This window comes from Nerophis lumbriciformis, linkage group LG22 (genome assembly GCF_033978685.3).
Source record: "Nerophis lumbriciformis linkage group LG22, RoL_Nlum_v2.1, whole genome shotgun sequence".
Taxonomy (NCBI): Eukaryota; Metazoa; Chordata; class Actinopteri; order Syngnathiformes; family Syngnathidae; genus Nerophis; species Nerophis lumbriciformis.
In genome coordinates, this window is record NC_084569.2 from 36924163 (window position 1) to 36946285 (window position 22123).

General features: G+C 41.9%; 1 protein-coding gene across 7 annotated transcripts in view; it reads left to right on the forward strand.

The window, feature by feature from the left end:
- The window catches only part of rbfox1 (RNA binding fox-1 homolog 1), a 733656-nt gene that overhangs the window by 692748 nt on the left and 18785 nt on the right, over positions 1–22123 (forward strand). For all 7 annotated transcript variants that reach the window (XM_061973817.1, XM_061973818.1, XM_061973814.1 and 4 more), the window contains one exon: positions 21463–21538. In XM_061973817.1, the coding sequence (XP_061829801.1) occupies positions 21463–21538 (76 nt within the window). The remainder of the gene's footprint in view (positions 1–21462; positions 21539–22123) is intronic.

Consider the following 22123-nt stretch of genomic DNA (forward strand, 5'->3'; position numbering starts at 1 on the left):
TGACATGATTTACTCACGTTGTCCACAAGATGGCAGAAACTTTGTTGCAACCGACCTCAAACGCCTGATTCCTGATTTAACTTGTGACGTCTCATGGGCCAATTTTAAGATGGGCCGTAGTTTGGACACCCCTGGTCAGGTACAACACCAAAGGCACCGTTATATGAATGAATGAAATGAGTTTATTTCGGTCATACAATCAACCATTTTTGTGTGATCAAATTAACAGTACAGACTATACATATTAACAATCGTACACATTTACACACAAAAAGAAAAGAAAAAGAATGACCAAAAAAGGAATAGGCTGAAGCCAAGGCATGTCGGTAATTAAAGACTTGGACAATATCGGAATATCGGATATTGGCAAAAAGTCATTATCGGACATCCATACTAAATATATTATGTGGCGTACCCCAAGGGTCAATACTGGGACCAAAAATTACTAGTTTCTATGTAACTGTTTTTATATTGTTTTACTTTCTTTTTTATTCAAGAAAATGTTTTTAATTTATTTATCTTATTTTATTTTATTAATTTAAAAAAAAAAAGGACCTTATCTTCACCATAACTGGTTGTCCAAATTAGGCATAATAATGTGTTAATTCCACGACTGTATGTATCGGTATCGGTTGATATCGGTATCGGTAATTAAAGAGTTGGACAATATCGGATATCGGCAAAAAAGCCATTATCGGACATCCCTAGTGAAGATAAGGTCCTTTTAAAAAAAATTATAAAATAAAATAAGATAAATAAATTAAAAACATTTTCTTGAATAAAAAAGAAAGTAAACCAATATAAAAACAGTTACATAAAACTAGTAATTAATGAAAATGAGTAAAATTAACTCTTAAAGGTTAGTACTAGAGATGTCGGCCAATAAATGCTTTAAAATGTATACATTCACTGAAAATTAGATTACCTGGAACATCAACGTTCAAAAAATCAATGGGATGAAAGTAATCGTTGCTATATTTTATAATTTGCAATTATTTCACCTTTCAAGGCTTTCTTAAACCTTAACAAAGAACTGTCAGGTTCAAACACTGATGACATATATTAAACAAGACAAGAAGCAAGGAATTAAACAGAGACATAATTACATTTGGCTCAATTGAGGAGAGACATCTGGACTGTACTCCTTGTACAGTCTCACCACGCTCTGACGTAAGATTGTTTTTATTTGGACGTTCCCTGATTACATGGCAACAGCTGTTTCTAAGGGAGGGGGGTCGTAAACAGCCATCGCCTTTGGTTACAGAACAGTTCAAAGAAAAGGTCGTAAAACGGTTCAAACAAAAGGTTGCCTGGAGGGGAGTCTGGTCCTGCTTCCTCTTCGCTTTGTAGATCTCGGGTCAAGACAACATCTTTCCGTTGATTACAATACATGAAAGAAACAGAACACCTTCATGTTGCTTCCCATCCTACACAGTGGAGTTTTACAAGCCTTCTTCTTGGTAGGATCAAAGACAGCTTTTGTCTGCTCGCCGAGAACTCATTGAAACACAAAGTTTTGTGATAACTTAGATACAATTATTCTAACAAGAACTACAAGTCTTCAACTCATCACTCAGCTTGTTCCACCATTTAACTCATCCATCCATCCATCCATCTTCTTCCGCTTATCCGAGGTCGGGTCGCGGGGGCAGCAGCCTAAGCAGGGAAGCCCAGACTTCCCTCTCCCCAGCCACTTCGTCCAGCTCCTCCCGGGGGATCCCGAGGCGTTCCCAGGCCAGCCGGGAGAGATAGTCTTCCCAGCGTGTCCTGGGTCTTCCCCGTGGCCTCCTACCGGTCGGACGTGCCCGAAACACCTTCCTAGGGAGGCGTTCGGGTGGCATCCTGACCAGATGCCCGAACCACCTCATCTGGCTCCTCTCGATGTGGAGGAGCAGCGGCTTTACTTTGAGCTCCCCCCGAATGACAGAGCTTCTCACCCTATCTCTAAGGGAGAGCCCCGCCACTCGGCGGAGGAAACTCATTTCGGCCGCTTGTACCCGTGATCTTGTCCTTTCGGTCATGACCCAAAGCTCAAGACCATAGGTGAGGATGGGAACGTAGATCGACCGGTAAATCGAGAGCTTTGCCTTCCGGCTCAGCTCCTTCTTCACCACAACGGATCGATACAGCGTCCGCATTACTGAAGACGCCGCACCGATCCGCCTGTCGATCTCACGATCCACTCTTCCCCCACTCGTGAACAAGACTCCGAGGTACTTGAACTCCTCCACTTGGGGCAAGATCTCCTCCCCAACCCGGAGATGGCACTCCACCCTTTTCCGGGCGAGAACCATGGACTCGGACTTGGAGGTGCTGATTCCCATCCCAGTCGCTTCACACTCGGCTGCGAACCGATCCAGTGAGAGCTGAAGATCTTGGCCGGAGGAAGCCATCAGGACCACATCATCTGCAAATAGCAGTGACCTAATCCTGCAGCCACCAAACCAGATCCCCTCAACGCCTTGACTGCGCCTAGAAATTCTGTCCATAAAGGTTATGAACAGAATCGGTGACAAAGGGCAGCCTTGGCGGAGTCCAACCCTCACTGGAAACGTGTCCGACTTACTGCCGGGAATGCGGACCAAGCTCTGACACTGATCATACAGGGAGCGAACTGCCACAATAAGACAGTCCGATACCCCATACTCTCTGAGCACTCCCCACAGGACACGGTCGAATGCCTTCTCCAAGTCCACAAAGCACATGTAGACTGGTTGGTCAAACTCCCATGCACCCTCAAGGACCCTGCCGAGAGTATAGAGCTGGTCCACAGTTCCACGACCAGGACGAAAACCACACTGTTCCTCCTGAATCCGAGGTTCGACTATCAGGCGTAGCCTCCTCTCCAGTACACCTGAATAGACCTTACCGGGAAGGCTGAGGAGTGTGATCCCACGATAGTTGGAACACACCCTCCGGTTCCCCTTCTTAAAGAGAGGAACCATTTAACTCCTAAAACTGAAATACATTTGTATTTTATATTCCTTCTTACTTTACCGATTTCAAAAATCCATATCCCCTGTAAATTATAGTTTTCTCTTAATTTAAATAAGCTAAGAATACAAGCTGGAAGGCTGTTCTTCTTTACTCCAAACATAATTTACATTGTTTTTAAAAATACAATATCAAAACTTGTGAATAATGCATTGGTATGTTCATAGTGGCAAGCTTTGTGTATTATTCTAATTACCCTTTTTTAAAGTTTAATTATTGGGTCTATGTTTGATTTATAAACATTTCCCCAAACTTCAACACAATATGTTAAATATGGAAAAGTAAAAGAATAATATAACATATGCAGGCATTTCTTATTCAGCATGTGTCTTACTTTATAAAGGATATATAAAGGACCAGATTATAGCTAAATAGCTCATTTCCATCTGTAGTCCCTGGCCACCTATATTAAAGGGATACATGCAATAAAATCATGACAATAAAATCATACTATAGCATGTAATCAAATTAAGAAAAGTCATAAAATGCCCTTTCATGCACGCATACTTAATATACAATACAACCACACCTCATTTTAGGGCTGCAGCTAACGATTATTTTTCTATCGATTAATCTATAGATTATTTTTTCGATTAATCTATAGATTATTTTTCCTTTTACCGATTTTTTTTTAAATTTAAAATGAAGAGGAAAAAATAAATGTAGGCCAGTTTTTTCAAAAGGCATGGCTTTTATTTACAAAAAAAAAGTATGGCCACTAGTCAGTCAACATTGACAACAACATGACAAAATATTCTGTAACAATGTAAACATTTAAAACTTTTAACATTTAACAAAATTAAAAGTAGCTTATTTGCTTTTTAATGTGCAAATATAAAAGTAAACATCCAGTGCAAATCTTAATATTCTGGAATAGTATAAGCATTTCAAAAGTAAAAGTATTGCTTATTTTGCTTTAAAATGTGCAAAAATAAAGATAAACATCCAATACAAAAAAGTGCAAAACGGAAATATTCTGTAACAAGTGTAAACATTTCAACAAAAGTAAAAGTATTGCTTATTTGCTAAAATGTGCAAAAATAAAGCTAAACATCTAATACAAAAAAGTGTACAGTGTAAACATTTCAACAAAAGTAAAAGTATTGCTTATTTTGCTTAATAACACAACAATGATAGTATGATTAAAGTGAAAGTTAATTGTTGGTTTGTACATAGTATATGTAACTGTTAATGTTGTAAAAGGTATTTGCACAACTAATTAACGTTAGCGTTTGTGACACGTCTTGTGCCATGGGGTTCTTTCAGGACCGACAGACTGAACGCCAGACGGCTTTGCCAGGTTTACAATCTTCTAATTTTACACAAAGTCTTTTCTCTTCCAACTGCGCGGATCGCGCACCTGGGCACGATTGCCGCCGCCTCTCCACAGCGTTAAAGAGGAGCGCGTCTTTGTAAACACTGAACAGGCACGCCAAACGCGCCTCTCAGAGCGAAACGGTGCTTTAGTTTATGAATTTACAACGCAGATACAAATGACACATTCATGTTTTTGTGTAATAATGACAACGTATACGCACGCGGACGATTGACTTGTTGATGGTGATGGCAAGAACGCTGTCGGGTGTTTTCTTTTCAAATGTTCGTTCATAGCCGTTGTGCTGCTATGATAGGCCATTTCCGCTCGACACAGTGTGCATACAACAACATTATTAGGCCGTTTATTGAAATACTCCCACACTTTTGACGACTTTTGGCGTGCTTTTTTCCCCTCGCTCGCATCGTCTGCTTTGCGCTCCGCCATGACAGTAAAGTAGTGTGACGTAAATATGCGACGCGCCGACGCACAAAAACGGCGTCGACGTATTTACGTAACCGATGACGTCGACTACGTCGACGCGTCGTTTCAGCCTTACCTCATTTACATCATCACACAAAGACAATACATGCTCTTGTTCACATCTGTCATCATTTGTAAAAACAACCATGATTTTAACAGACACACCTCACAATTTTCAACAAAAATGCTCTCATGGATAAGTATAATACACATTAAGTTGACGTGTCAAACATAGTGGCCACCTTATTGACCGTGTGAGCAGATTTGATTGCTCCAAAGCCACTTTTTAACTCCAATTGTGAATGAAGCGTCATCTGTTAGACTTTTCAAGTTTGTTGTGAGGTCGTTCCACTCCTTTATCGCTTTATATGAAAAGGCTGATTGTGCAAAAGATGTTTTACATCTGCACTGCAAAAAGTCAGTGTTCAAAAACAAGAAAAAAAAATACAAAAATGAGGGGTATTTTATTTGAACTAAGCAAAATTATCTGCCAATAGAATAAGAAAATTCGGCTTGTCAAGACTTTCCAAAACAAGTCAAATTAAAGCTGCAAGCAGCATTGGTCGGGCCCGCATATTTGGCAGGTGCTAGTCCTAAATGTCCCAATACTTTTGTCTACTTTTAGTCTGAAGTGTCCCAAGACTTTTGTCTACTTTTAGTCTGAAGTGTCCCAAGACTTTTGTGTAGTGTACCTACCTTGTCTGCATTGTGTGGGCACGTTGGTGCTTCCTGCTTTTAAGCAGCCATCTTAAAAAAACATCAGCGCAGCGGGTCTTTGAAGGGTCATAAAATCAAAACCGGAGCAGTTAGAAAAAAAGCGCTTCTGTCATTGTAATCACAAGGGTTCAATCTCTCTCCTGTGTTAGTTTGAAGGCGAAACGACAAACGCGCTCAGAGGAGATAGTTTTTGAAGGAAGGTGACCGGTTTTTACAAAAAAAATTGTTTTGAAGGGGGAATAGCAAACTTCCTGTTGATTTTTGCTGGGGGTTGTCAATTTATGAAATGTAGGTCTAAGTGAGACCTACATAGAGGTTTTTGTTTCATGTCTCTCCGGCCTTCCCAGTGGGAGTTACAGGCCGTTTTGTCATTTTTTTCTTCCGAGGAGCAGTTTTTTTTGCGTTTTATTAAAAATTTGCAGTAGAGCGCAATTTTGAGATTTGGGGTTAGGTTTTTTTTTAGATCGCAATGTTTGCCAGTCCTGATGTGTGCGTTCAGTTTGGTGAGTTTTGAAGCATGTTAAGGGGGTCAAAATATAGCTCAAAGAGGCAAAAGTGACTGTTTTTAGTACTTGTTTGTCTTGAAGGGGGAATTGCCAACTTTTTGTTTCATGTCTCTATGACATTCCTACTGGGAGTTAGAGGCAGTTTTCTTCCTAGAGGGCGCTAGAGCGCAATTTTGAATTTTGGGTTTTTTTTTTTTTATTAAAGGGCAATTTTTGGAGGTCCTGATGTGTGTTAAATTTGGTGAGTTTTGAAGTATGTTATGGGGGTCAAATTACAGCGCAAAGCTGCAATGTGCGGAAGAATAATAATAAAGAATATAACCTTACAAATTCAATAGGTCCTTATGTCCCATTGCATAAGGACTCCCTTTGGGAGTCCTTATGCAATGGGCCATGCGGGCCCTAATTAGCTAACCTCAATGAACCCAAAAATACCTTAAAATAAGTATATTCTCACTAATAACAAGTGCACTTTTCTTGGTAGAAAAAAAAAAAGAGACCTTTTTGCTCGATATGTTGAAAAATATTCTTAAATTAAGTAAATGCTCGTGCCATTATCTTGACGTAATGATATGCGCTCGGCATCATGATTTTTTTTTTATGCTTGAAGTAAGAATTATCACTTTAAAAAAGTAGTTTTATACTTGTGAGTGTTGACGACACAGCTTTGCAACAGTTGATATTCTAGTTTCAAGCATGTTTTACTCAATATAGGTCATCAAATCTCAGCAACAAGCTGTAATATCTTACTGAGATCATTTAGGACCAAAACCCTTAAAACAAGTAAAACAATCTAACATAAAATCTGCTTAGTGAGAAGAATGATCTTATCAGACGGAAAATAAGCAAATATCACCCTTATTTGAGATTTTTCATCTTACTTAGATTTCAGTTTTTGCAGTGTGGGTACTAGAGATGCGCGGATAGGCAATTATTTCATCCGCAACCGCATCAGAAAGTCGTCAACCATCCGCCATCCACCCGATCTAACATTTAATCAAAACCGCACCCGCCCGTTGTTATATATCTAATATAGACGATGCAAGGCATTAGTGAGGTTATAAAGCTTCTGCCTGTTAAAGAAAGGAGACTGATCCAATGCAGCACAGACATTTGCGTGCCACGCTGTCACGACCCAGACGCACACCAGTGCGCAATCATATGGGAGCGCTGAGCGCACCTCCAAGCGCATCTCGCTGCCGGCGACGGCCGGGTATGGGCCCGACGCTCCAGCGCCATCCATTTTCAGGGCTAGTTGATTCGGCAGGTGGGTTGTTACACACTCCTTAGCGGGTTCCAACTTCCATGGCCACCGTCCTGCTGTCTATATCAACCAGGGTGAGCCCCACCCCTTTCGTGAGCGCACTGCGCGCGGAGTGACCCCTGTTACGCGCCCCCGGCAACAGAGGTGGCGGGCAGGTAAGCTGCGCGGGCGGAGCGCGTGGAGTGACCCCTGTTACGAGCCCCCGGCCACGGGGTTGGCGGGCAGGTAAGCTGCTTACCTGCTGCGCGTGACGCCGGCCGCGTAGAAGGCGGACGAGGCGGGGTGTCGGCGCGGTGGTGACCCTGGACGTGCGTCGGGCCCTTCTCGCGGATCGCCTCAGCTACGGCTCCCGGTGGGGCCCTCTCGGGGGAAGGGGCCTCGGTCCCGGACCCCGGCGAGGCGTCCCTTCTCCGCTCCGTAAAAGTGTCCATCTCTTTTTCTTTTTTTTCTTCTGTTGTGGCATATGCTGCAGGTGCCTGCTCGTTTTTCGTATGTGGGTAACAACATTTAACTATGTATATATATTTCCCAATTGGTTTAACTGCCACCCGCCTGAATCTATTTAAAATCTAATTTTTTTTTATTTTAACCGCCCGACCCGACCCGCGGATAAAATCTAATTTTTTTTTATTTCATCCGCCCGATCCGCCTATAATCCGCGGACTCCGCGGTTGTGCCCGCAAACCGCGCATCTCTAGTGGGTACGCTACACCGCCCCCTGGTGGAGGCTCGTGTGTTTCCAGTTGTCACAGCAGATGTAAACTGGACAAAGTGCTTTAGTGGCGCTGGTGCAGTGTTATTTAGGATTCGATGGGCCATTCGTATTGATGCTAATCTTTGAATGTTGGCTACATTTAACAATCTATATTTTTGGAGAACTAAACAGTGATGATGGTGTTGTGGTTTTTGGTCAAGGATTTTGAGCGATTGTTTGTAGCAATGGATTTGGATATTTTTCCCTTTATATATTAAATCTGCGGTTTCCAACATAATTTTTGATCGATTATTATTCCCTCGCTGGATCGGTTCACAGCCGAGTGTGAAGCGACTGGGATGAGAATCAGCACCTCCAAGTCCGAGTCCATGGTTTTCGCCCGGAAAAAGGTGGAGTGCCATCTCCGGGTTGGGGAGGAGACCCTGCCCCAAGTGGAGGAGTTCAAGTACCTCGAAGTCTTGCTCACGAGTGAGGGAAGAGTGGATCGTGAGATCGACAGGCGGATCGGTGCGGCGTCTTCAGTAATGCGGACGCTGTATCGATCCGTTGTGGTGAAGAAGGAGCTGAGCCGGAAGGCAAAGCTCTCAATTTACCGGTCGATCTACGTTCCCATCCTCACCTATGGTCATGAGCTTTGGGTTATGACCGAAAGGACAAGATCACGGGTACAAGCGGCCAAAATGAGTTTCCTCCGCCGGGTGGCGGGTCTCTCCCTTAGAGATAGGGTGAGAAGCTCTGCCATCCGGGGGGAGCTCAAAGTAAAGCCGCTGCTCCTCCACATGGAGAGGAGCCAGTTGAGGTGGTTCGGGCATCTGGTCAGGATGCCACCCGAACGCCTCCCTAGGGAGGTGTTTAGGGCACGTCCGACCGGTAGGAGGCCGCGGGAAGACCCAGGACACGTTGGGAAGACTATGTCTCCCGGCTGGCCTGGGAACGCCTCGGGGTCCCACAGGAAGAGCTGGACGAAGTGGCTGGTTAGAGGGAAGTCTGGGCTTCCCTGCTTAGGCTGCTGCCCCCGCGACCCGACCTCGGATAAGCGGAAGAAGATAGATGGATGGATTATTCCCAAGAATTTAGTTTAATATGAGATAGGCTCCAGCGACCCCAAAAGGGACAAGCGGTAGAAAATGGATGGATGGATACTCTGTCAATTTCCACTTGATTTAATCTCAATTTTGCTTCACAATTTGTCCTTGCACCACTAAACACCATAAATGTAGTTTTCTTATAATTTAATGATAACTTCCATCCATCCATCCATCTTCTTCCGCTTATCCGAGGTCGGGTCGCAGGGGCAGCAGCCTAAACAGGGAAGCCCAGACTTTCCTCTCCCCAGCCACTTCGTCCAGCTCTTCCCGGGGGATCCCGAGGCGTTCCCAGGCCAGCCGGGAGACATAGTCTTCCAACGTGTCTTGGGTCTTCCCCGTGGCCTCCTACCGGTCGGACGTGCCCTAAACACCTCCCTAGGGAGGCATTCGGGTGGCATCCTGACCAGATGCCCGAACCACCTCATCTGGCTCCTCTCTATGTGGAGGAGCAGCGGCTTTACTTTGAGCTCCTCCTGGATGACAGAGCTTCTCACCCTATCTCTAAGGGAGAGACCCGCCACCCGGCTTGTACCCGTAATCTTGTCCTTTCGGTCATAACCCAAAGCTCATGACCATAGGTGAGGCCGGGAACGTAGATCGACCGGTAAATTGAGAGCTTTGCCTTCCGGCTCAGCTCCTTCTTCACCACAACGGATCGATACAGCGTCCGCATTACTGAAGACGCCGCACGGATCCGCCTGCCGATCTCACGATCCACTCTTCCCTCACTCGTGAACAAGATTCCGAGGTTCTTGAACGCCTCCACCTGGGGAAGGGTCTCTTCCCCAACCCAGAGATGGCACTCCACCCTTTTCCGGGCGAGAACCATGGACTCGGACTTGGAGGTGCTGATTCTCATCCCAGTCGCTTCACACTCGGCTGCGAACCGATCCAGCGAGAGCTGAAGATCCTGACCAGATGAAGCCATCAGGACCACATCATCTGCAAAAAGGAGAGACCTAATCCTGCAGCCACCAAACCGGATCCCCTCAACGCCTTGACTGCGCCTAGAAATTCTGTCCATAAAAGTAATGATAACTTATTAATATCAAAGCATTGTTTTAGCTGAAGCAACTCAACCTCTGTTGACTTCCTTCAAGTCTTCTCCTGAACAATATACATAGATTGGGGGCATACTTGCCAACCTTGAGACCTCCGATTTCGGGAGGTGGGGGCGTGGTCGGGGGTGGGGCAGGGCGTGGTTGGGGGCGTGGTTAAGAGGGGAGGAGTATATTGACAGCTAGAGTTCACCAAGTATTTCATACATATATATATATATATATATATATATATATATATATATATATATATATATATATATATATATATATCCTGAAAATATGCAAACAAAACTGTGTTTAGATAATTGATACTTCAAACTTGCATAAATAAATCTTAAGGAATATAACATAACTTGGCTTCTGAGAGCTTCAAAATGTAATGAATAAAATGCTAAAGTTGTTGATAAACAAGCAATTATTTTAATAATTAAATATGGTCATTTTAAATGAATTATTATGATCATTTAAAATTAATTATTTCAAATATGTTTATTTTAATGTATAATTCTAATGCCTGGATGTAATAAGGAGTCAGAAAAAATACAAATAAAAATACAATTAATTTTGATGTTTTTAGCAAAATATAGTAAAAATGGGGCGGTACCTCTGGATTGGCAGACCGGGGTGGTGGTTCCTCTCTTTAAGAAGGGGAACCGGAGGGTGTGTTCCAACTATTGTGGGATCACACTCCTCAGCCTTCCCGGTAAGGTCTATTCAGGTGTACTGGAGAGGAGGCTACGCCGGATAGTCGAACCTCGGATTCAGGAGGAACAGTGTGGTTTTCGTCCTGGTCGTGGAACTGTGGACCAGCTCTATACTCTCGGCAGGGTCCTTGAGGGTGCATGGGAGTTTGCCCAACCAGTCTACATGTGCTTTGTGGACTTGGAGAAGGCATTCGACCGTGTACCCCGGGAAGTCCTGTGGGGAGTGCTCAGAGAGTATGGGGTAACGGACTGTCTTATTGTGGCAGTTCGCTCCCTGTATGATCAGTGTCAGAGCTTGGTCCGCATTGCCGGTAGTAAGTCGGACACGTTTCCAGTGAGGGTTGGACTCCGCCAAGGCTGCCCTTTGTCACCGATTCTGTTCATAACCTTTGTTGTTTAAATGTGCTATATAAATAAAGTGGATTGGATTGGATTTATGGACAGAATTTCTAGGCGCAGTCAAGGCGTTGAGGGTATCTGGTTTGGTGGCTGCAGGATTAGGTCTCTGCTATTTGCAGATGATGTGGTCCTGATGGCTTCCTCTGGCCAAGATCTTCAGCTCTCGCTGGATCGGTTCGCAGCCGAGTGTGAAGCGACTGGGATGGGAATCAGCACCTCCAAGTCCGAGTCCATGGTTCTCTCCCGGAAAAGGGTGGAGTGCCATCTCCGGGTTGGGGAGGAGATCTTGCCCCAAGTGGAGGAGTTCAAGTACCTCGGAGTCTTGTTCACGAGTGGGAAGAGTGGATCGTGAGATCGACAGGCGGATCGGTGCGGCATCTTCAGTAATGCGGACACTGTATCGATCCGTTGTGGTGAAGAAGGAGCTGAGCCGGAAGGCAAAGCTCTCGATTTACTGGTCGATCTACGTTCCCATCCTCACCTATGGTCATGAGCTTTGCGTCATGACCGAAAGGACAAGATCACGGGTACAAGCGGCTGAAATGAGTTTCCTCCGCCGGGTGGCGGGTCTCTCCCTTAGAGATAGGGTGAGAAGCTCTGTCATCCGGGAGGAGCTCAAAGTAAAGCCGCTGCTCCTCCACATCGAGAGGAGCCAGATGAGGTGGTTCGGGCATCTGGTCAGGATGCCACCCGAACGCCTCCCTAGGAAGGTGTTTCGGGCACGTCCGACCGGTAGGAGGCCACGGGGAAGACCCAGGACACGCTGGGAAGACTATGTCTCCCGGCTGCCCTGGGAACGCCTCGGGATCCCCCGGGAGGAGCTGGACGAAGTGGCTGGGGAGAGGGAAGTCTGGGCTTCCCTGCTTAGGCTGCTGCCCCCGCGACCCGACCTCGGATAAGCGGAAGAAGATGGATGGATGGATGGATAGTAAAAATGTATTTAGTTTTTCTTTTTTTTAAATTAATAAATATATTTATTTTTAGGTAAGATAAACATAATAATACAATTTATCTCTAGTCTGGATGATTTAGTTCTTGTCACCCTGTTGTTCTCCCGCCGTGAAAAAAGGCTGTCCTCACTCAGGTCCGCATGGAGCTGGAGGGGGCGTGGCCTCCAGCTCCGGCTGAAAATCGGGAGATTTTCGGGAGAATATTTGTCCCGGGAGGTTTTCGGGAGAGGCGCTGAATTTCGGGAGTCTCCCGGAAAATTCGGGAGGGTCGGCAAGTATGATTGGGGGTCTTTACAAAACACATCCACAAACAGTCCGGTATCGTCGGAAAATGCAGAATTAATCAATTCGTGCCCAACGCTGCTGTAAATCAGTCAGAAATTACGCGACACTGTTTATCTTTTCACCTCAGGGTCATTTTTAAAACCGCATTTGGTTGAAATTGCATTTGAATTTGTGTAGTTTTTGCAGTTTTACCCACCTTCTCACACCGCCACACATCCACACTGATGATGGGTTAGGGCTCTGCACCGAGAGATAAGATAGGTCAAATGTGTGTGTGTGTGTGTGTGCGTGTGTGTGTGTGTGTGTGTGTGTGTTGGGCGCTTGCTGCTGTTGAATAGCAATGTCCAAAACTAATCGGGATTAACTTCTAATCGCGTCAACCACTGGGCCGTTATGCAAATCTGCTCAATTATGGGCACAGACCCTGGCCCCTGATTGGCTCTTATCATGAAGGATTAACAGAAGACGGATGGGAGGAGGGGAGCGCTGGTCAGACAGCATGACGAGAAATAAGCAACGTTCCTCTCCGTGGAAGCTCCATCTCATTTGTGTGGCTTGATGGTCACAACATATTGTTTATCGTATATTCTTGTATTCCTTTTAGCATTAACTCCTACATCATTATTGATGTCATGTCCGCATTTGTATACGTCGTCTTTCTTTTTCTTCTTTTAAAAAAAAGTTGCAAGTTAGACCTGGTAAAAAAGGCTAAAAACAACTGCAGAGAAATGGGATAAATATAGAATGAAATACAAACCCTGTTTCCATATGAGTTGGGAAATTGTGTTAGATGTAAATATAAACGGAATACAATGATTTGCAAATCATTTTCAACCCATATTCAGTTGAATATGCTACAAAGACAACATATTTGATGTTCAAACTCATAAACTTAATTTTTTTTTTGCAAATAATAATTAACTTAGAATTTCATGGCTGCAACACGTGCCAAAGTAGTTGGGAAAGGGCATGTTCACCACTGTGTTACATGGCCTTTCCTTTTAACAACACTCAGTAAACGTTTGGGAACTGAGGAGACACATTTTTGAAGCTTCTCAGGTGGAATTCTTTCCCATTCTTGCTTGATGTACAGCTTAAGTTGTTCAACAGTCCGGGGGTCTCCGTTGTGCTATTTTAGGCTTCATAATGCGCCACACATTTTCAATGGGAGACAGGTCTGGACTACAGGCAGGCCAGTCTAGTACCCGCACTCTTTTACTATGAAGCCACGTTGATGTAACACGTGGCTTGGCATTGTCTTGCTGAAATAAGCAGGGGCGTCCATTGGATGGCAACATATGTTGCTCCAAAACCTGTATGTACCATTCAGCATTAATGGTGCCTTCACAGATGTGTAAGTTACCCATGTCTTGGGCACTAATACACCCCCATACCATCGCACATGCTGGCTTTTACACTTTGCGCCTATAACAATCCGGATGGTTCTTTTCCTCTTTGGTCCGAAGGACACGACGTCCACAGTTTCCAAAAACAATTTGAAATGTGGACTCGTCAGACCACAGAACACTTTTCCACTTTGTATCAGTCCATCTTAGATGAGCTCAGGCCCAGCGAAGCCGACGGCGTTTCTGGGTGTTGTTGATAAACGGTTTTCGCCTTGCATAGGAGAGTTTTAACTTGCACTTACAGATGTAGCGACCAACTGTAGTTACTGACAGTGGGTTTCTGGAGTGTTCCTGAGCCCATGTGGTGATATCCTTTACACACTGATGTCGCTTGTTGATGCAGTACAGCCTGAGGAATCGAAGGTCACGGGCTTAGCTGCTTACGCGCAGTGACTTCTCCAGATTCTCTGAACCCTTTGATGATATTACGGACCGTAGATGGTGAAATCCCTAAATTCCTCGCAATAGCTGGTTGAGAAAGGTTTTTCTTAAACTGTTCAACAATTTGCTCACGCATTTGTTGACAAAGTGGTGACCCTCGCCCCATCCTTGTTTGTGAATGACTGAGCATTTCATGGAATCTACTTTTATACCCAATCATGGCACCCACCTGTTCCCAATTTGCCTGTTCACCTGTGGGATGTTCCAAATAAGTGTTTGATGAGCATTCCTCAACTTTATCAGTATTTATTGCCACCTTTCCCAACTTCTTTGTCACGTGTTGCTGGCATCAAATGCTAAAGTTAATGATTATTTGCAAAATCTTTTTTTTTTTTTATCAGTTTGAACATCAAATATGTTGTCTTTGTAGCATATTCAACTGAATATTGGTTGAAAATGGTTTGCAAATCATTGTATTCTCTTATGGAAACGGGGGTTTGTAACATGTGCCTCTCCCTACCTTAGTTCAAACATGATTACATTGTACCGACTATTTCCAGTTTAAGTGTTGTAAACTTGGCTGAGCATGTTGAAAATAAACTATGACTATGAACCCTCCAGTGTAATATTCTGGTGTGGTCCATGTTCATTAAAAAAAGCCACAAATTGCACCTTTAAACACCCCTGCTCTGAAATGTTCATCATCACCAGATTGTTGGGAAATTACAGTAGTGGCAATAACCTGAAATGTCCTGCTGTTCCGCTCATTATTGACTTGTAGCCTTGGAAAATTAGGCCGATTCCTTCATTTTTTTTTTATGCAGAATGGAACCATTTGGGTTTCATTTCACAAGATGAATATGAGACCAGAGCTGCTTATTTCAGCTTTTATTTCCAGCTATTTACAAATGGATCACTTGTGAATCTACACTCGAGACCTGGATAATTTCAAGAGTTGTTACAGGACTACCGAAATAATACAAGTCCGTCTTTTGAAAGAACGCATGAGAGTTGTACTGAAATTGTTTAATTACGACCATTTGTCATTTGTTTCTTTTGTAAATAGGATAGCATAGGTCTTTATTGTCATTGCACCGAGTACAACGAAACTATGTTTTCAGCACAAACCCGTTCAAGATTAGACAAACAAACAAGTGTTCTGGGTTACAGAACAGGAACGCTGATGAGTCGCCACCAGGCGCCCCGTAAAAGGTGGGAAAAAGGTAAAACGCTGGGGAAGAAGATGAGTAAAAAAATACAATCTAGACTGGGCTCCTAAGGGGCTGGAGTGGGAAAAAACCTCCATGCAATGCACACATAAACATGTTACATTTAATCACGACAACTCGCAACTTGAGTTTTTCAACTTGTTTAAGTCGGGGTCCACGTTAATCAATTCATAGTAAATGATGATGTGAGAGACCACCAGTGTTACTTTGTTAGCGCCGTTACTTTCGGCGGTAACTAGTAATCTAACGCGTTATTTTTTATATTCAGTAACTCAGTTACCGTTACTACATGATGCGTTACTGCGTTATTTTACGTTATTTTCTATGTAGTATCGGCTAGAAACTGAGAAGATCTGAGTGTGTTTTATTGGAGCGCTGCAGAAGAGGCGACAAGGAATTGTATGTGTGTGTGTGTGGGAGGGGGCGTGTCTGTGTTTACTAACAAGACGTCATGGCGAAGCCCGAAGCCGAGTTTCTTAACATGGAGATATTCTCACTACTTTTCTTTTGTCGACCACAAAGAAAATAACATTTTAGTTAAGTTGTGTCTTGGATCAAAGATCCTATCCTAGCAATTCAAATCTGCTGAAACAGCCACAAAAGCAACATGCTTCGACGAAGCTAGTAAAGAGAGACACACTTCACCTCCTAAGCAACAGTGGCTGGATTTTAACGAGGCACTGCGCACTGAAGGTACACACACTCTGTCAATTCTCTTATATACTCTTTCATTCTAGACTTCTAGAGTGTTTGATTACCACATCACTCTAAATGTATAGACTATAAAGTTCACAAACATAAAGAGGGATGCTAGTGGGCCAGGCCAATCTTTCCTTATCTCTAAACTAAAACTGGGGAAATGTGTAGAGTGTTCTGGGCTTCAGACATGATTTTATTTCACAATTCCTTGAGAGAAAAAAACTCCTGGTTAGGCTTTGTGTATGTAGTGTGTGCCTTCCTTAGTTTACAGCTATGTTGTTATTATGCTGTTTGTTACTTATGTATGTTATGTTGCAGCTATTTAAAATAGTTTTGTCGATTTGTTCTGGCCTGAAACAAATTGGCCCTTTGAAACATATCTTTGTCTTTGTGTGTTGTATGTAGACCACATTGCTTAGCAGAGTTCAGTGATGCAAATGCATGTCAAGTTGATTGTATTATTCTCCAGTGCAATAACAGTACTGAAATGAAGGCTAAAAGGGCATTTAAAGGTGGCCTTAAATTTTTTTTTAAATATATAAGTAACTAAATAGTTACTTTTCACAATAACGCACTGCTTTTTGGTGTAAGTAACTGAGTTAGTAACTGAGTTACTTTTGAAATAAATTAACTAGTAACTGTAACTAGTTACTGGTTTTCAGTAACTAACGCAACACTGATCATGACTGACTTAATTATCTGGTAACACTTTAGTATGGGGAACATATTCACCATGAATTAGTTGCTTATTAACATGCAAATTAGTAACATATTGGCTCTTAACTAGTCATTATTAACTACTTATTAATGCCTTATTCTGCACGGCCTTATTATACAAGCAGTAAGCCATTAACTAAGAGTCTTCCCTCAATAACCTCAGAATTATTGCTTATTAGTAACCCTAACCCTTATATGTTCCCTTAGTGTCCAAATAACTCTAAATTAAGTATTTGTTACTTTAATAAGCAACTAATTAATGGTGAATATGTTCCCCATACTAAAGTGCAACCAATTATCTATTACAAAACTGCTGTATAGAGATGTCCGATAACAGGCCGATATTATCGGCCGGTAAATGTGTTAAAATGTAATATCGGAAATTATCGGTATCGGGTTGTTGGTTTTTTTTGGGTTTTTTATTAAATCAACATAAAAACACAAGATACACTTACAATTAGTGCACCAACCCAAAAAACCTCCCTCCCCCATTCACACTCATTCACACAAAAGGGTTGTTTCTTTCTGTTATTAATATTGTGGTTCCTACATTATATATCAATATATATCAATACAGTCTGCAAGGGATACAGTCCGTAAGAACACATTGTGCGTGCTGCTGCTCCACTAATAGTACTAACCTTTAACACTTAATTTTACTCATTTTCATTCATTACTAGTTTCTATGTAACTGTTTTTACATTGTTTTACTTTCTTTTTTATTCAAGAATTTTTTTTAATTTATTTATCTTATCTTATTTTATTGTATTATTATTTTAAAAAGTATCTTATCTTCACCATACCTGGTTGTCCAAATTAGGCATAATAATGTGTTAATTCCACTGTCATGTCTGTGTAATCATGTTTTGTTTTAGTCATGTTTTGTTTAGTTATTGGACTCTTTAGTTTCTGGCTTTTCACTCCCTTGTCTTGTTTCCATGATTACCCATTAGTTTCACCTGTTCCGCGTTTGGACTCATTGTGCACTCTTGTTTGTCACCATAGCAACCCATTAGTTTTCACCTGTCACGTCACGCACCTGTTTCACGTTTTAGTCACGCACCTGTTTTCGTTAATCATGTCTGTAGTATTTAAGTTAATTGTTTTCAGTTTGTCTTTCTGGTGACATCCTGCATTTATGCTTCTGCACACTCTCCACACCCTTATGATCCTTGCTGCTCTTTTTTCATGCCGGTTCCATGCCAAGTAAGTTTTTGTTTATTAAGCCACAGTTAGTGTTTTTTGTTGTTCATAGTTTCTGCCTTTGTGCAAGTATTTGTTTTTATAGCCAAGTCGTTTCTCCGCCACTGTGCGCGCTTTTCGTTTGTACTTTTTTTTGTAGTTATAGTGTTTAAATAAATCATGTATTCCCCTTCACGCCACGTATGGTCCAAATCTTTTGCACCTCGGGAGAACAAACCACGCCATAGTCCAAGTCGTGACATCCACGACTGTATATATCGGTATCGGTTGATATCGGTATCGGTAATTAAGAGTTGGACAATATCGGATATCGGCAAAAAAGCCATTATCGGACATCCCTAGTGAAGATAAGGTCCTTTTAAAAATAATAATAAAATAAAATAAGATAAATAAATTAAAAACATTTTCTTGAATAAAAAAAGAAAGTAAAACAATATAAAAACAGTTACATAGAAACTAGTAATTAATGAAAATGAGTAAAATTAACTCTTAAAGGTTAGTACTAGAGATGTCGGCCAATAAATGCTTTAAAATGTAATATCGGAAATTATCGGCATCAAGTTTTTTTTTATTGTCGTTATCGGGGTTTTTATTTATTTTTTATTTTTATTTTTTATTAAATCAACATAAAACACACAAGATACACTTACAATTAGTGCACCAACCCAAAAAACCTCCCTCCCCCATTTACACTCATTCACACAAAAGGGTTGTTTCTTTCTGTTATTAATATTGTGGTTCCTACATTATATATCAATATATATCAATACAGTCTGCAAGGGATACAGTCCGTAAGCACACATGATTGGTCCACTAATAGTACTAACCTTTAACAGTTAATTTTACTCATTTTCATTAATTACTAGTTTATATGTAACTGTTTTTATATTGTTTTACTTTCTTTTTTATTCAAGAAAATGTTTTTAATTTATTTATCTTATTTTTTTTTTTTTTTTTTTTTTTTAAAAGACCTTATCTTCACCATACCTGGTTGTCCAAATTAGGCATAATAATGTGTTAATTCCACGACTGTATATATGGGTATCGGTTGATATCGGTATCGGTAATTAAAGAGTTGGACAATATCGGATATTGGCAAAAAGCCATTATCGGACATCCATACTAAATATATTATGTGGCGTACCCCAAGGGTCAATACTGGGACCAAAAATTACTAGTTTCTATGTAACTGTTTTTATATTGTTTTACTTTCTTTTTTATTCAAGAAAATGTTTTTAATTTATTTATCTTATTTTTTTTAATTATTTTTTTTTTAAAAGGACCTTATCTTCACCATACCTGGTTGTCCAAATTAGGCATAATAATGTGTTAATTCCACGACTGTATATATCGGTCTATATCGGTTTCGGTTGATATCGGTATCGGTAATTAAAGAGTTGGACAATATCGGAATATCGGATATCGGCAAAAAGCCATTATCGGACATCCCTACTGCTGTATTAATCATTGTGCTACAAAAGGAGTCAGTAAATGAATGTATATATTTGTAAACGCTCTGAAGTGGGAAAGGGGTTGGATTAAATAAGCTTTGCTTCTTCCTACTCCTTTTCAGACATGATGTGAAGTGAAATGATGTGAAATTGTGTGATGTATTATGCTGTAAGTGTGTTCATGTTCGAAATAAACTCGAGAAAGAAAGAAAGAAAGAAGCTTATATCCTGAAAAACTGGTAAGCTGGGGCACAAGAAAAACTCTTCAAACTTAAAGTGTTTACAAAGTACAAAAAAGAAGAACCATGATAAACATTCTGAATTTATTTAATCCATCCATCCGTTCATTTTCAAAATAATCTTACTCATCTCACCATATGAAATGTAACTTTTGTCAATTTTTGTTTCTATTTTTTAACTAAAGGACATTATCTTCACCAGACCAGGTTGTCAATGAAATGAGATTGTTTAAAGGGTTCTTAAAACCAGGTCCAGTCCAGATGATGTCCAACACACACCTTCATTTATGTACACTCAAATTAGGGAACACAACAGATTGCATATAATCCATCCATCCATCCATCTTCTTCCGCTTATCCGAGGTCGGGTCGCGGGGGCAGCAGCCTAAGCAGGGAAGCCCAGACTTCCCTCTCCCCAGCCACTTCGTCCAGCTCTTCCTGTGGGACCCCGAGGCGTTCCCAGGCCAGCCGGGAGACATAGTCTTCCCAACGTGTCCTGGGTCTTCCCCGCGGCCTCCTACCGGTCGGACGTGCCCTAAACACCTCCCTAGGGAGGCGTTCGGGTGGCATCCTGACCAGATGCCCGAACCACCTCATCTGGCTCCTCTCCATGTGGAGGAGCAGCGGCTTTACTTTGAGCTCCCCCCGGATGGCAGAGCTTCTCACCCTATCTCTAAGGGAGAGCCCCGCCACCCGGCGGAGGAAACTCATTTCGGCCGCTTGTACCCGTGATCTTGTCCTTTCGGTCATAACCCAAAGCTCATGACCATAGGTGAGGATGGGAACGTAGATCGACCGGTAAATTGAGAGCTTTGCCTTCCGGCTCAGCTCCTTCTTCACCACAACGGATCGATACAGCGTCCGCATTACTGAAGACGCCGCACCGATCCGCCTGTCGATCTCACGATCCACTCTTCCCTCACTCGTGAACAAGACTCCCAGGTACTTGAACTCCTCCACTTGGGGCAAGATCTCCTCCCCAACCCGGAGATGGCACTCCACCCTTTTCCGGGCGAGAACCATGGACTCGGACTTGGAGGTGCTGATTCTCATACCAGTCGCTTCACACTATAATCTATAAACAAAATTACATTTTCAAAATAAGCATTTGAGGACTTCCCATCTTTTTTTTTTAATGTTTTTTGGCATCATTATCGGTTCCAACCATATAACTTTCTAAAGTTAAAAAATACTCAATAAATGTTTTAAATGTAATTTTTTTCAAAATAATCTTACTCATCTCACCATATGAAATGTAACTTACTACACCGAGTATTATTTATTTATTTTTTATTTTTTTATTGTGATTACTTATGGAGTATATTGTGAATAAATTGAGAACAGGAAGTGAACAAAAGTTTTAGCAACTGTTATGTAAAAGAAAAAGGGGTAGGATTAAAAAAAAAGCTCTGCTTCTTCCTCCTCCTTTTCGAACATGTTGAAAAGAGAAACTGGAAATTGTGATGTATCATGTTGTATGCTTGCATGTTCCAAATAAACTCAAACTCAACTCAACTTCCATCCAAAGGTGCCAGTATAAACAAATCCTGTTTATAAAACGCTACCACCTGCATCAACATGAATGTGTTGTGTAAATATTGATGTATTATAAATCACACATTTTAATAATTTATATTTTCTTTGGCGTTTCCACAGTTATGGACGAGTATTTGCTGCAGATCCCTACAACCACGCACTCACTCCAGCAGCCGCATACAGCATTGGTGCCATGGTAAGACCGCTATGTCGCACGTCTCCATTCCTTCCTTATAGCCTCTTTCTTCTCGTATAATCACATCTTTATACAAACCCCGTTTCCATATGAGTTGGGAAATTGTGTTAGATGTAAATATAAACGGAATACAATGATTTGCAAATCCTTTTCAACCCATATTCAGTTGAATATGCTACAAAGACAACATATTTGATGTTCAAACTCATAAACTTTTTTTTTTTTTTGCAAATAATAATTAACTTAGAACTACCTTTTCTTTTAACAACACTCAATAAACGATTGGGAACTGAGGAAACTAATTGTTGAAGCTTTGAAAGTGGAATTATTTCCCATTCTTGTTTTATGTAGAGCTTCAGTCGTTCAACAGTCCGGGGTCTCCGCTGTCGTATTTTACGCTTCATAATGCGCCACACATTTTCGATGGGAGACAGGTCTGGACTGCAGACGGGCCAGGAAAGTACCCGCATTCTTTTTTTACAAAGTCACGCTGTTGTAACACGTGCTGAATGTGGCTTGGCATTGTCTTGCTGAAATAAGCAGGGGCGTCCATGAAAAAGACGGCGCTTAAATGGCAGCATATGT